This window comes from Microtus oregoni, unplaced genomic scaffold (assembly GCF_018167655.1).
Source record: "Microtus oregoni isolate MIOR12 unplaced genomic scaffold, Mior012 000062F_ref0000492, whole genome shotgun sequence".
Classification (NCBI taxonomy): Eukaryota; Metazoa; Chordata; class Mammalia; order Rodentia; family Cricetidae; genus Microtus; species Microtus oregoni.
Window position 1 is genome coordinate 10485939 of NW_024543872.1, and position 14732 is coordinate 10500670.

General features: G+C 38.9%; 1 protein-coding gene across 8 annotated transcripts in view; it reads right to left on the reverse strand.

The window, feature by feature from the left end:
* The window catches only part of LOC121439592 (nuclear receptor coactivator 1), a 222209-nt gene that overhangs the window by 75302 nt on the left and 132175 nt on the right, over positions 1–14732 (reverse strand). For 6 of the 8 annotated variants that reach the window (XM_041640118.1, XM_041640122.1, XM_041640121.1 and 3 more), the window contains 3 exons: positions 14073–14239; positions 10940–11037; positions 7462–7639 (listed from right to left, as the gene is read on the reverse strand). In XM_041640118.1, coding sequence (XP_041496052.1) covers positions 7462–7639; positions 10940–11037; positions 14073–14239 — 443 coding nt within the window. Of the gene's footprint in view, positions 1–7461; positions 7640–10939; positions 11052–14072; positions 14240–14732 lie in introns of all 8 variants that reach the window. The other 2 variants (XM_041640125.1, XM_041640127.1) reach the window with 2 other exon arrangements.

Below are 14732 nucleotides of genomic sequence, written 5' to 3' on the forward strand. Positions count from 1 at the left end.
AAGCAGGACTCATCAAAGGCCAATCCTAATGGTAGGCTCTTTGTGCACGGAGCAGAAGACTAAAAGTTTGTCCAAGGACTCTGTGACTTAGACAAGAGTCATATTGGTTTCTGACAGTCATTTTCCTGTACTTGGTTAATTTAACTAGCATAGTTTATATGTTACAATACTTTGAATATGGTAATCAGCAGTACCAAAAGATTGCTAACAAACAAACATTATCTCCTTTAGTATAAGAAAATCAAATTAGTTTTAGGAAAGATGCCCGTATATTTCAAGTACAAATCACTATTGTATGAGCCACAGTTTCCTACCCACAATGTCCTATTCAGCTTATGAGTTCCCAGGTGGCCAGAGGGGTTTTAAATATACCCTGCCACTGTTGACCCACTTTCATTTTACCCATCCCTTCACTCTGTAAGGACAAGAGAAAGTATGGAAACTTACTCTCTTGGACTAAGTTCTGATTTTCACAAGTAGTTAGGTTTGGGTCATTTAATATTTGATTTCCAGTGCTTCATCTTTAAAATTAAGGATCTACTGTATAATCTCTAAAGACAACTGTACTATACAGTCTACAGTAAATCACCCCAAATACCTAGACACTATAATTCCATTATCAAACTAGAGATTTTACAGACCATTATTTCAGGCCCCAGTTACCACTCTTTTCAAAGAAGAAACAAGGTTTCTATTAACACTGAGGAAACAATGTAGGAAATAATAAAATACAGATGACAGTTCATACATATGTCCAATTTGTGGATTTATAGTGAGGGCCTTTTTCTTACTTTTGAAACACATATAGGCTAAATTATACAGTAAAATTAAGGTAAAAATTAACCTACTTATTCATTTTTAGAGATTTCTTCTCCAACTAAAGTCAGTAAGACCCTATGATTAAAAAATGATTTTTCTTTAAGAATTTGTTTGCCACTTGTTTTGCATGGTATTACCCAGTCACTATCTGGGATGATCTCAGCTTGTTGAATGTACTTGAAAAGAAAATCTACTTGTTAAATGTTGCACAAGAAATTCAGCTAAATATATATTTAATTCAGTTCAGATAATGAGAAACAGGAGAGAAAAAAGAAAAATAGGCAGAGAAGGGACTACAATCAAGATGGCATAAAAAGCCAAAAGGAGAACAGGTAGCAGTGGGATGAAGGGACTTCCTTAAAGTTTAATTTCATAACCTGTTAGCCTAAAGTTTAAGAAAAAACTTTTTTATTGTTTGAGAATTTCATCCATGCATATAATGTGTTCTGATTAAGCTCACCCCATTCCCTCTATTACTCACTACTGTTCCCTTCCAATTTCATGCTTTGTTTATATATAAACATAAGTAGACATTTTACATATATGTTTATAGTTTTATTATTTTATGTATATGGGTGTTTTGCTTATATGTATGCCTGTGCACCACCTGCGTGCAGTGCACATAGAAGTCTGAGGAGGGTGACAGACCCACTAGAACTGGAGTTACAGACGGTTGCCAGCTGCTGGGTGGGTGCTGGGAATTCAACTCAGGTTCTCCAGAGGAGCAAACGGTGCTTTTAACCACTGAACCATCTCTCCAGCCCCCTTTCTTTGTTTGTTTTATAAAACTTCACTAAGTCCACTTAGTGTTGCCAGTATGTGCATGGCCGTATGACTATCTTCAGCACATGTCTCAGGAACCACATGTTTGAAGAAATCTGACTCTTTTCCCCAGCAACAACCAATTTCCAACAGCTCCTTAGTCAGCCATGAGACTTTATGACTACCTCCTCTCTCTAGACTGGGAATTTATCTGGTGTGGGCTTATTGGGTCTTGCGTATGCAGTCACAGTCATTTTAAGTTCATGTGGGCAACTGTGTGTCCCTGTTTTGCTGTAGTAATCCTCTGGTTTTTAACTAAGTTGGGACCAACCTGGACGCTTCTCCACTACTGGCTAGTTTACATAATCCTGGATGGTGCTATGCATGCTACCAGGGAAGGAAAGTAATCATCAGTCTTTCTCAGCTATGAACACTGTAGAAACAATATCAACCAGCCTGTCAAGATATGTTTCCTGGTGTTATAGTGGCAAAAATATTATGAGATGAACTTTCTGATTGGATTTAAGGCCCATTCAATATGACTGAACTAATTCCTGGCACTGTTAATGGGGCCAAGAAACAGAGTTTCTGGTAGGTAGGTCACAGGCCCTAGAAGATAACCTAATGTTAGTCTGCTACATGGACGTGTATTAAGTTGACACCTAAAGACATTATTACACCCAAAGATTAGTGCATCTCTCAATCCCCATCAAAGAAAACTCTTTCTGTGGTAGACAGCAAGTAACACATAGACCCACAAATGGTCAATGTATAGAAAATAAGGGACCACGGAGTGCTCAGTCCTAAATGGGGCATCTGTATCAAATCCCCTTCTCCTTAGACTCAGGGATCATAAAGGAAGAGGGAGCAGAAAAACTGTAAGAAAAACTTTTTGGGAACTCCTCTAGAGTCAAGTCTCTTGCCAACTCTAAAATGGTTCCCTTAATTAAGATATATACTTCCCTGCTCCTATATCCACCCTTCCTCCATCCCAACCGTCCCATTCTCCCAAGCTCTCCCCATCCTCCCCTTCTCACTTTTCTCTCCCCATCTCCCTTACCCCCACCTCACCCCCACTCCCAAGTTCCCAATTTTTGCCTGGCAATCTTGTCTACTTCCAATATCCAGGAGGATAACTACATGTTTTTCTTTGGGTTCACCTTCTTATTTAGCTTCTCTAGGATCACGAATTATAGGCTCAATGTCCTTTATTTATGGCTAGAATCCAGTTATGAGTGAGTACATACCATATTCATCTTTTTGGGTCTGGGTTACCTCACTCAGGATAGTGTTCTCTATTTCTATCCATTTGCATGCAAAATTCAAGATGTCATTGTTTTTTACCGCTGAGTAGTACTCGAATGTGTATATATTTTACACTTTCTTTGTCCATTCTTCCACTGAGGGGCATCTAGGTTGTTTCCAGGTTCTGGCTATTACAAGTTCCTTGGACAGCTGAGGAGAGGGAAGCCTGAAATGGCCCTATTCTATAGCCACACTGATGAATATCTTGCATATCACCATAGAACCTTCATCTGCCTTTGGATGGAGATAGAGACAGAGACCCACATTGAAGCACCAGACTGAGCTCCCAAGGTCCAAATGAGGGGCAGAAGGAAGGAGAACATGAGCAGGGAAGTCAGGACCGCGAGGGGTGCGCCCACTCACTGAAACAGTGGGGCTGATCTAATGGGAGCTCACCAAGGCCAGCTGGACTGGGACTGAAAAAGCATGGGATCAAACCGGACTCTCTGAATGTGGCGGTCAATGAGGGCTGACTGAGAAGCCAAGGACAATGGCACTGGGTTTTGATCCTACAGCATGTACTGGCTTTGTGGGAGCCTAGTCTGTTTGGATGCTCACCTTCCTAGACCTGGATAGAGGGGGGAGGACCTTGGACTTCCCACAGGGCAAGGAACCCTGACTGCTCTTTGGACTGGAGAGGGAGGCGGAGAGGGTGGGGGGAATGGGAGGGAAATGGGAGGAGGTGAAAATTTTTAATAAAATTTTTAATAATAATAAAAAAAGAAAAACTTTTTGGTTAGTAAAAAATATTGAGAACTAATAACTACAGCCACTAAATTAATTCTGTCAATAAATTACATTTTAACTAGCATACTTCTTAAATAAATAAATAATAGTCAGATACTGACTCTTCCAATACATACAGGTAGATATTTCAGATGGTACTTCTAGATCTCTATATATCGTAATATTAATTAGATTTCTTTTGGCTTATCTAAATTATTACAAGAGAGCTTTTATTTTAAACCCAAATCTTTTAAACGCTAAGTCTTTACTTACAATGATTGCCATTTCATGGAAAGACAAACAGAGGCTCTGTGTTCTCCACTGGACATGGAAGGCTAGATCTGGACTGGAGATATAAAGTACTGATGAAAGCCAGGGCTTTGTGTGAGTGTGCTGGGGAGGCTGTCTAATCTCTACTAGTTGTTCTTTCTTTTCTCACCACAATTCCTCTCTAAAGAATAAATGCAGCTACTAGTGTTTAAAAAAATGGTAACAAAAATCCAATCAAGATATTGCAAAAACAAACAATAAAAAGGCTTTTTCTTGTTTCAGTATTGGGACTTAAACTCATGGCCTAACTGCTTGCCAGGTGTGTTTGAGGCAAGTACTCTACCATTGAGCTGCATGCTCAGCCCAGAATTCTTTTTAATAAAGAAGCAGTTATTCAGTTCAATTTTATTTTATTTTAAATATTTTTATTTTTAAAGCTCAATTCTAAAAAGAACTAAGGAAAACTGAACTTTCTTACTGACAACTTCTGTAAAAACATCTGCCTCAGTTTTGTGGGGAGCAGATGAAGGAGCATTTGTGAAAGGAAAAGAATGTTCTTCAATGGGATTAATTTCTAAGACACCTAAAATATCATGTAATACAAAATTACAGATCCATCTCTCATGAAATTAAAAGTCCAAAAACATTTAGATAAAGTCAACAAAAGTAATAGTTACTGAACTTAAAGGAAATTCAACTAGGATATAGGTTAAGTATCATTTGAATGCCCTCCAAACTTCCTATGAAAGATGAGGACTAAGAAGGAATTAAATGTGTTTCAAGGTTACACTGCTAGCAGGTGGTAGAGGAAGAACGCATTACCCACGTCTGTTTTATACCAAAATGTCAGCGATCTTAATGATCTTAATTTTTTTTCCCCCTTCTGAGACAGGATTTCTCTGTGTAGCTTTGGAGCCTGTTCTGGAACTTACTTTTGCAGACCAGGCTGGTCTTAAACTCACAGAGATACACCTGCCTCTGCCTCTGCCTCCTGAGTGCTGGAATTAAGGCATATGCCACCACCACCTTGCCAGTGATCTTAACTTCTATAGTGTCTGCATTACTAGAGCTGGAATTGCCACAGACTGTGAGAATTTATTTCCATTTTTTTTCCAAACTTTGAGTCACAGCTTATTAGAATTTTACAAATAAATCTTCACCATATAGGCTTTTGTATGTGTGTGTGTGGTGTATGCACATGTCTGTGTGGGTATATGCATGTGTGTGCATGTGGAAACAAGAGGTTCACAATGGGTATCTTCCTCAATAGTGTCCTACCTTGTCTTTTTCTTTCCACAAAGTCTCTTATTAAACCTAGACCTCCCCCATGTGGCTAGACTGGCTAACCAGCAAGTCCCAGGAATCTTTCTGACTTTCTAGCCTTGGTTTAAAAGACATACTCCACCATGCCCATACCTTTACATGGGCTCTGGAGGATGAACCCAGACTTGTGTGGCAAGCACTTTACCAGTTGAGCCAGTTCTCCAGCTCTGTCCATCTTCATGGACAGAACCTCTCACTATATTTGCTTTTCAGTGTTTAAATTTAATTTTACCCCTTTATAAGTAAAGTATTATGCATGAAAGTAGAGACTTTAGACACCGAAGTCTTCTACACAAATAAACTGAAAAGCAATTTTAAAACACACTTTTTATGCTAGCCTTTGAAATTTCTTGATGTAAATGAAAACAAAAATATAATCTTCGATTCACAGCAGTGAACTATGCATATATAAGGTAAATATATATGTATATATGCAGATTTGTAAATAATGATCTTAATTTTTCAAATTTCTTTATAGTTTGAAACATTTTTTTTGGAAGTTGGTATACATACATAATGATTCAACCTTATTTTGCTTTCTGATTTTTAATAATTTGATAGTTTTAATAATGGAGATTTTAAGTATAGATGCAATAACAATATATTTTCTCTTCAATGCTTCTTAGAAAAGCATCTTTTCTAAGTTAGTATAATTGGGCTTTATTCTTCTCAGTGGTGTCTGACAGGTGACCAAGTGCCACTGCAGAACTAGAAGATAAACTCCTGAGCATGCCCTGTTTGTGGGTGGACTCTCTCGTACTGGCAGTACAGTTAGGCTGTATCATTCCTAGGTTTCTGTTCTTTCCTTCTTTGGGGGAATGGGGAAATGGTGCCGCTGCAGAGATATGCCACATCTCTCCCAGTTGTGTTGGAAGCTAGTTGGAAAAGGCTAGTCAAGGACCTACAGGTGGTCGGAGCAGAATTACCATCATATCAGACATTAGATGACACTCCAGTCTTATTAACCTCCCGGCAGTGATGGGGGCAAACTGAATAGTAACACATCTACAGTAACCACATTGGGATGAGTAATGTTGTGGCTTTTGAACAATGAGCCCCTTCTTCAGGGGGCAGAAGAAAGCTCAGTGTTTTCTATGACCTCAGCTCTCTTCCCAACCAGGCAATCTGCTAAACTCAACAAATATTTTGCTAATACAGATGGGAATATGAATTTTCTCTTTCTTTTCTTTTTTGGAGACAGGGTTTCTCTGTAGCTTTGGAGCCTTCCTAGAATTCCGCCTGCCTCTGCCTCTCCTGGGATTAAAAGCATGTGCCACTACTACCCGGTGGGAATATGAATTTTTTTTAAGGCAACAATAAAATGAATTAGCTTAATTAAATCTGCATCCAAGATCTGCAGAATGACTGAACAAAAGAAACTATAGGGCAGAAGCAGAGGAAGAAACTCAGGTGTCACCTGTAGTGACACAAAGGGATCTTAGTTTCTCTTCCCTGAGCTCCTGCATCAGTAGATGGTACTAAATGGTAGTGAGGACCCTCCTAACTGCTATCACACCGTGTCTCTAAGAAAAATTCATGTTTGATTAATTTATCTGTGTGATGTTAGTCTTATTTCAGAGGTAGTTGAATAAAGAAATAGTGGGAGAAACAGGAACAAAAAATCTGAAATAAATTGAATCGGAAATCAAATATGTAAAGTTTTCCATTTTCTACTAAATAAATGTACACCAACAAAACATATCTACTTTAGAGACTAGGAATTCAATCGATAGGAGTAATTGGAACTTGAGTCCTGAGAATCTTTCTAGCAGGAGTCTCAAAATTCAAGGAGCAAAGGGCAGCCGTGAGTCCATTCACGTCCCTAGAGGATCAGCAGTTTAGTGGGTGAAACAGCAGCTGGAGATAAGGCCATTCATCCAGTCATAGTTGGACTAAGGAGTTGAGAAAAACTTACATTCCAAATGCTTACATTTTGGAAGTATAAAATACAGCAGCATACCCCTCCTGACCCTTCTCTTCCTTCTGTCCTTTATTCTGAGAGCAGGGCAGTGAGAAGGGCTCTCCTTCCCATATAATCAAAACTGAAAACAAAATGAACTTTAAGTAGAATCTTCTTGCAGTAAGGTAACTTAACCATGCTGGCTTCCATACATACTGTCACATCACATGGCAGTACACTGATGATACGGATTCTTATGAGCTATTGATATACCTGAAGCTGTAGCCACATTACAAATACTTTAAGTATATGTTATAATACTAAGTATTAGAAGTAAAAGGTTACTTTCTTTCTACCTAGTGATTTTGGTAGCAGATTCTTGACAAATTCTGCATGATCTCCCACGTGCAGTATGCTGTAGACGCTGGTATTCATTAATTCCTCCTGATTGTATCCCAAGTAGCTGGTCACATTTTCTGACACAAATACAATTCTTCCTTCACAGTTCACAACAAAGAAAAATCCATCTAAAGCCTGCAAAGCCAGGAGAGGGGTAAGGAAGAAAAAGAAAAGGATTAAGACATGAAGACACTGATTAAAAACATTGGGAGGTTAAAAGATAAAAGGAAACACATTTTTCTATTAAAAAGATATTAGAGCTGGAAAGTGGTGGCGCACGCCTTTAATCCCAGCACTCGGGAGGCAGCGACAGGCGGATCTCTGTGAGTTCGAGGCCAGCTGGGTCTACAAGAGCTAGTTCCAGGATAGGCTCCAAAGTTACAGAGAAACCCTGTCTTGAACCCCCCCTCACAAAAAATATTAGAAATAAATATATATCACGTTAAAAAGGAAGACTGCTTCTTTGTGGAGGGAGGTCATGATTTTTCAAATGGGTTTTATACTAAAGATTCCAGCAGGTATGAATGAAAAATATCAACCTTCTTTTTCAGAAACAATTTCATCTAAATATTTATTTTTATAATGTATATGTGTGTGTATGTATGAGTTTGTGCACATGAATGCAGATACCGTTGGAGGCCAGAGATGTTAGATACCCTGGATAGCTGAAGTTATGGGTTGTTGTGAACTACTTGTCTGACATGGGTGCTAGGAGTCAAACCTGGGTCTCTCGCAAAAGCAGTTATATGCTCTTTACTACTGAACAGTCCCTACAATTCTAGAAATTATTTTTTATAGTAGCAAATGTGAAGTAAGTGACTTATTCAGTCTTGAAAAAAATCTCTGCACTATGTTGGTGAATACTGGGCCTTTGCTTGTGAGGAACCTGTGGAAGAATGACACACATAATAAAGTACTAGAGATCGATGTGGTGTCACATATACATGGAACACTGAGCACACACAGGATGCCTCACTGGGGAGTGGTGGGGGTGACGAGAAGCACCTTTCAAAGCCTCCCCAACTCTGGGAGAGCTAGCATAGCGAAGAAGGGGAAGAGCGCTCAGGGGAAGTCACTGGAGGAAGAGAGGAGCACATGGCACATGGCAAGGCAAAAGTCCTGTGGAGCAGAGGAATAAGAAGTACAGCGAGGCCTACGGGTGGCAAAGAAGTTAGTGGAATGGACAGGAGCCAGGTTCCCAGGGCCTCCTATGTACAGAGAGCTGCTCCAAGAGGAGATATATGTACCCCTAGGGACACAGAATATTTCCAGAGGCAGAGAAATTGTTAGAACCTTTAGATTGCAATTGAAAACATATGGAAGAAATAAACTCTAATAAACATATAACATGATGGTCCTTCACGAAGTCCAGACAGTTCCAAATTTCTAGGGAAGATCTAGATTACAGAAGTTGACAGTTTCATCTTGTTTATTTGGAATCTTCTTAGCTATTTGAAAACGATGCAATTAATTTGTTACAGAATATACAAACCAAACAACCCAATTAAAAAATAGGCTATAGATTCAAATGAGTTCTCAAAAGAAGAAATAAAATGATGGAAATGCAAATGAAACAACTTTGAGGTTTCACCTTACCCCAATCAGAATGACTAAGAGTAAAAAAACAATGGTCAACAAATGCTGGTTGGGGAAGGGAAGTAAAGTGGGGTAGCCACTATGGAAATCAGTGTGGAAAATTCTCAAAAAACTAAAAATAGATCTAACATATGACCCAGCTATACTCCGTGGCATATGCCCAAAGGACTCAACATCTTATTCTACAGATATTTGCTCAGCCTGCTCATTGCTGCTGTAGTCACAATAGTAAAAAAGAAATGGAAACAGCCTAAATATCCTTCAGCTGATGGAGATGTGCCACAATCCCAACCTTAAAAAATGACAGTAATTCAGGGAATGCTTTTGGGACTGGCGTTATGAATATGAATATACAAACATCTGTATTTTCTAAACTGTGCCTGATGAAGACAATTTGCTATCATTATTTTTCTACAAGTTTCCCTCACATGTGTTCCTGGGGAGGAGTCTCCTGACAGCTGACCTTATGGCGTTATACAGGGCTGATAACAAACAGACGCTTGTCCATTAAGTTCACCACCATCAACCTGAGAGCCTTCCCATCTGCCCAGGATGTCACTTTCTAAGGAGAGCCACCTTGGTCTCACAGCAGGGCCCATATTGGGCAAGACTTCTTGCAGACCCCTGGCTTTAAACGAGATAGTCACTTAAGGTCACTTGACAAGGGTTTCAGAATAAAATACATAATTCCCAATATTTTTTACAGTACCCATACAGGAAAAACAATGGAAGAATTTACAAAGGTTAAAGACAAAATAAGAATCCTGCAGTGGGTGTAAAGATTCTTTGAATAAGGTCTTTTTTTTTTTTTTTTTAAAGTATTTATTTATTTATTATGTATACAATATTCTGTCTGTATGCCTGAAGGCCAGAAGAGGGCGCCAGACCTCTTTACAGATGGTTGTGAGCCACCATGTGGTTGCTGGGAATTGAACTCAGGACCTTTGGAAGAGCAGGCAATGCTCTTAACCACTGAGCCATCTCTCCAGCCCTAAGGTCTTTAAGATGGCAACACTCTATGTTTGATATAAAACGTGCACTCTGTTGTAATTAAACCACGAGTGCAAATGTGTGCAAGTCTGTCAGGGAGACCCACCGCTTCCAGAAAGGAGGGCTCGAGAAAGGACAAGGAAAACATTTAGTTTGCATATATTTTGATAAATACATAGACAATTTGTTTTCAAGAGACAAAAGCTTTTAAACATTCACATATGAGGGAAAATGTTTATTTAAGGTGATGAGCTTGGAAACAAAGCGTCTATATTCAACATCCAGCAGCAGAAGCTAGAGAGAGCTGACAGAGGTGAAACACTACAGTATTTCACTTGCACAGTAATTCAAGTTCTTCACTTTATAAAGTTTGGTAGTGATTTAATTCTCATTTACAGTGTGTGTATAAAATCAATTTAAACTTTTTTATTCAGAAAATATTTTGGACAGTATCGAATCCAATGAATAGGGTTGTTTTTCACATAAAGGTAGGATTCTACAATATACATACACTGTACTTGCTATCTTAATAATTCAGTTTTCTTTTTCCAGATAATTCTAATCACTCCAGAAACAGAAGGCAAAGCCGTTGTGTAGGCTTTGGTTTGCATCAGATTCCTTAGAATGCCTATATGAAAAATTTTTATGTCCGTTACTCACTTTTATTTTGAAAAAAAAAAAACACCATAAAGCAAGCAGTCTTTATAATAAAATCCTATTTTAAAAGTTTAAAGAAACACTTTGTTTCATATTTTATTAATTGGATATATGACATGAAATGAAGATAAAGAAAACTTAAAAATTGGTAAGGACAGAGATTTGCATTAGGGGGTCAAGGAGGACACTTACCTCCAAAAGAAGAGGGCCTAGCGACTCCTTTTCTATCACCCCTTGACTGCTGGATGAGATGTCGGACTTCTGCACATCATCGTCAGTTGTTGATTTCTCTGCAACAATAAAACTTTAAAAACTATACATCCAAAGAGAGCTCATTATAATCAGAGCAGTTAAGAAGACAGATTTAGACCATTGATATAAGGAAGATTTTTTTTTATTTTTAAGCAAATTATAATAATTTAAAGACTCATTAAGTTCATGTATACTACTATATGTGAAAGAAAAGCACTTAAAATTTTAGGGAAAACTGAAGATGGGAATAATTATGTGTCAGGTAATGGCCTAGGGAATGGGAACACAAGTGAGAGGCAGTTCTGGGTCCTGTCTGTAGAGGAAAGAGGCATTCCTGTCTGTCTTCCTCCACCCTAATCTGGCCAGTGGGATGCAGACAAGTTGGCCATATTTATTACATGTGATGAAAATAGCCTAGGAATGGCAGCAAAATCCACAGGGGGAGTCTGAATCCGTGACTACCTGTATTATTCTGTTCAAGACACTGCATTTTGTTCAAGTCATTACATTTATGCCTCCTACAAACCTCTCGGGATATGTCTTTACATTTTTATATTAATCAACATTTAATATCTCCATAATGATGGTTATAAATATATTTTATTGGTAAATCCAGGTGTATTTTATATTTTGCATAGTATCTATTTTACTGTATATTTTTATATATTATATTTTGTGTATAGTTTAAAGTTTTCAAATTTTCTATGCCATTTAAGTCATTCCTAAACACTACCCCTGAGCTTAGAAATTTCTCTGGCCAGGTATGATGGCACACACTTTTGGTCCTAGCACTGGGGAGAGAGTGGCAGGTAGATAGATCTCTGTGAGTTTGAAGTCAGCTTGTTCTACATAGAGTTCCAGGCCAGGCAGAGCTACATAGTGAGACCCTGTCCCAAAACAGAACAAAACACCCCCTCCTCAAAATCTAACAATAGCCACACAACCAAACCCAAACCCAATAATGAATATCCTTCTCTACTTGGCCAGATATCAGACCCCAGCAGCATTTCTTCTAGAACCCTCTCCACGTGCTCCAATTGCAACTGCTTCTCACGTTTTGCTAGGTGTCTACACAACAGTATTGTCTGTGTCTCCTTTCCCTGTCCTTCTGTGTTCAGATTCCAGTTTCCCTGGGTTAAGAGCCTACATCTCTGTTTCTTAGATTACTACTGAGGCTCTGATGGCAGTGTCTGAAAAAGGGATAAAAGAAGATCCCTGTTTTCCATCCATAATTCTTCATGAACACAGAGTTACAGGTCTAGAAGTCTTGTTTTCAATGTTACTCGGAACTCATTCTGAAAGCAATCCATTGTACTTGAGACCTCTCTCTGGTTTTTCTCCTTGGCGTTTTAACATGGCACCTAATTGTGCACAGGTGTGAGCACTCTGTACTAACTGTGCTGGGCCTGTATGAGTGTGTGTGTCCCGCCACAACCTCCATTCTTCTTCCCCTAGCTCCCCCACCTCTCTTGTTGAGACAGGGTCCTCCTATACAGCACAGGCCGACTTAGACTTGGGGTTCTCCTCCTGCCTCAACATCCCAAGTGCTAGGGTTACAGCTGTGCTCCATCCACCATGTCCAGTTATAGGAGTGTTTTCCATCCCAAACCAAATCCTTCTATTTTCAAGAAAGGGTTTTTAATTTGTTATTTTTAATATTTTATCCCTCTTGGCATTTAATGTCTTCTATCTAGTCTTAAACTAACCCTAGAATTTTTTTGTCTTTTTCTCTTATTTTGTTTTACTTGTCTATTTTATTTTCTAAGGGATTACTTAAAATTAACTTATACGGCATATGTAAAACGTATTGTGGGAAAAAGAAACCAAGAAAGGTGTACTTAAATTTTTTATATAAAGCTGTTGGGAACACTGTCAATGAGAAGGTGTTTGAGAAAAGCATTGGAAGGGGTGAGAGTGGTACACACAGTGGGTGTCGAGGGAAGGAGGAGTGAGCCTGGCACTTGATGGGCGCTGCCTGCAGTGGCAAAGGAGAGAAACACAGTAATGTGCTGAAGATTTTTCTGAGCATCTAGTTTTAACTTCCAAAAGTTCCTGCTGTTCAACGGTGCAATGTCTCCTCTGCCCAAGTGACTGGCATCTTAGTTTTGTTTCTGCCCCCTCACATCTCTGCTTCCCCAGTATCTCCTTTCTTTCTGCTTTTCTTCTGTAACAGCTGGCTATTCTAAGATGCCCGTGACATCCACGAGGAACTAGAAATAGCGAGGAGCTGAGTTTTCACATGGGTCACCCCTGAATATCTCTTCCCTGGGACTGCATCAGTTTCCTCAGAAGAATCCCATTGTCTCTGGCCTCAGATGTAAGAGAGGGCTGGTGTCTGCAGGATTCGAGCCCACTTTCTCCTCTTTGCTAAATCAGCTGTCTCTGGACAGCTCTGCAGTTTCTAATCTTTAAGTCATGTGACTTGTGCTGTTTTAAATAGCAGTTGTCTGTAGACTCCTCACATTGCTGTTAATGTGAAGGCTTGGATTTGTGCTCCTACTCATCACAGATGATTTCCTCAGCACACTCACTGAAAAGCCTAGAGCACTCCTTGAGTAGAAGAATTCTCCCAAAGGGCTTTACCTTTGTTTCTGGTAGGCAACCCAGGGGATTAGTGGTGTAGGGTTCCCAGTAAGTATGGGTGCTATAAATATGAACCTCAAAAAATATAATGGGTTTTTCCACCTCAGAGGACTATTTCTCCCATTGCAAGCTCAGGCAGAGAGGCAAGCTTCGTTAGACAAGTCAGAGAGATTTTCATCAAGGAATTACTGTACATTAGCTCTACGCCAGGGCCTCAGGTCCCACCCCATAACTTGTGTCTCCAGCTTCAATGCCCTATAATACTGGACTCCAGAACCTTCCGGGCTAATTACTTCACTAGTACTCAAGTTAATTTAGTGAGCCATTTTATAATACCAAGAGAGGCTGCTTGGCTCAATAAAATAAAAATTATCTAAACAAAAACATTTCTCTAATAAAATTATGAAGCAATGAGGGCTCTTAATAACGGAAGAGTCGGATGATACGTCACAATACCATAACAACTAAGAACACGGCCTTTTATTTTTACCTTGCTCCATTCTCTTCATTAGCTGTATCTGATCTACTGTTTTCTTCAAAATCTTGCATTTATCTGGTTTTACACTCAAGCTGTCAATGTCACTGATGTTGGCAGACAGTAATTCAGCTAGTTCTTCTAAATACTTATTTTCTTGCTCCCTGCGCCTCTTCTCAGTACTGTTGCACACACAAAAAAACAATCTGGTTAGCACGCATTTATAACATGTTATTTCCTTCTCTGACCAAAGATATTAATGTTCACACATTTGAAGGAAATCTTGTTTTTACTTAAAATATAAAACCAGATTTAAAAATCAAATTTAAATCACATCTAAAACTCAGACACTGCAAAATGCTCAAGTATACAAAATAACTCTGGCTAAAATATAATAAAGAGAATGATTTATGACAGATAGGTTTTGTCAGTGATGTATAAACCTTTCAAATAACAAATGGCTACCAGATATTAAAGGAACCAGACAGACAGCAAGTCTACTCCTTATACTTGTATGTTTGAAATAGAATGTGAATTTTCAAGTTATTCAGATGAATGAATTGTAATGAGGAACCTGATAAGGTCTTCATTCTTACTCTCAATAGGAACATTAGTTGCTCTTTATGAAAAAAGAACTGATCCAAAGTACAATCTAAAAAGTAAATACTAGAGAAC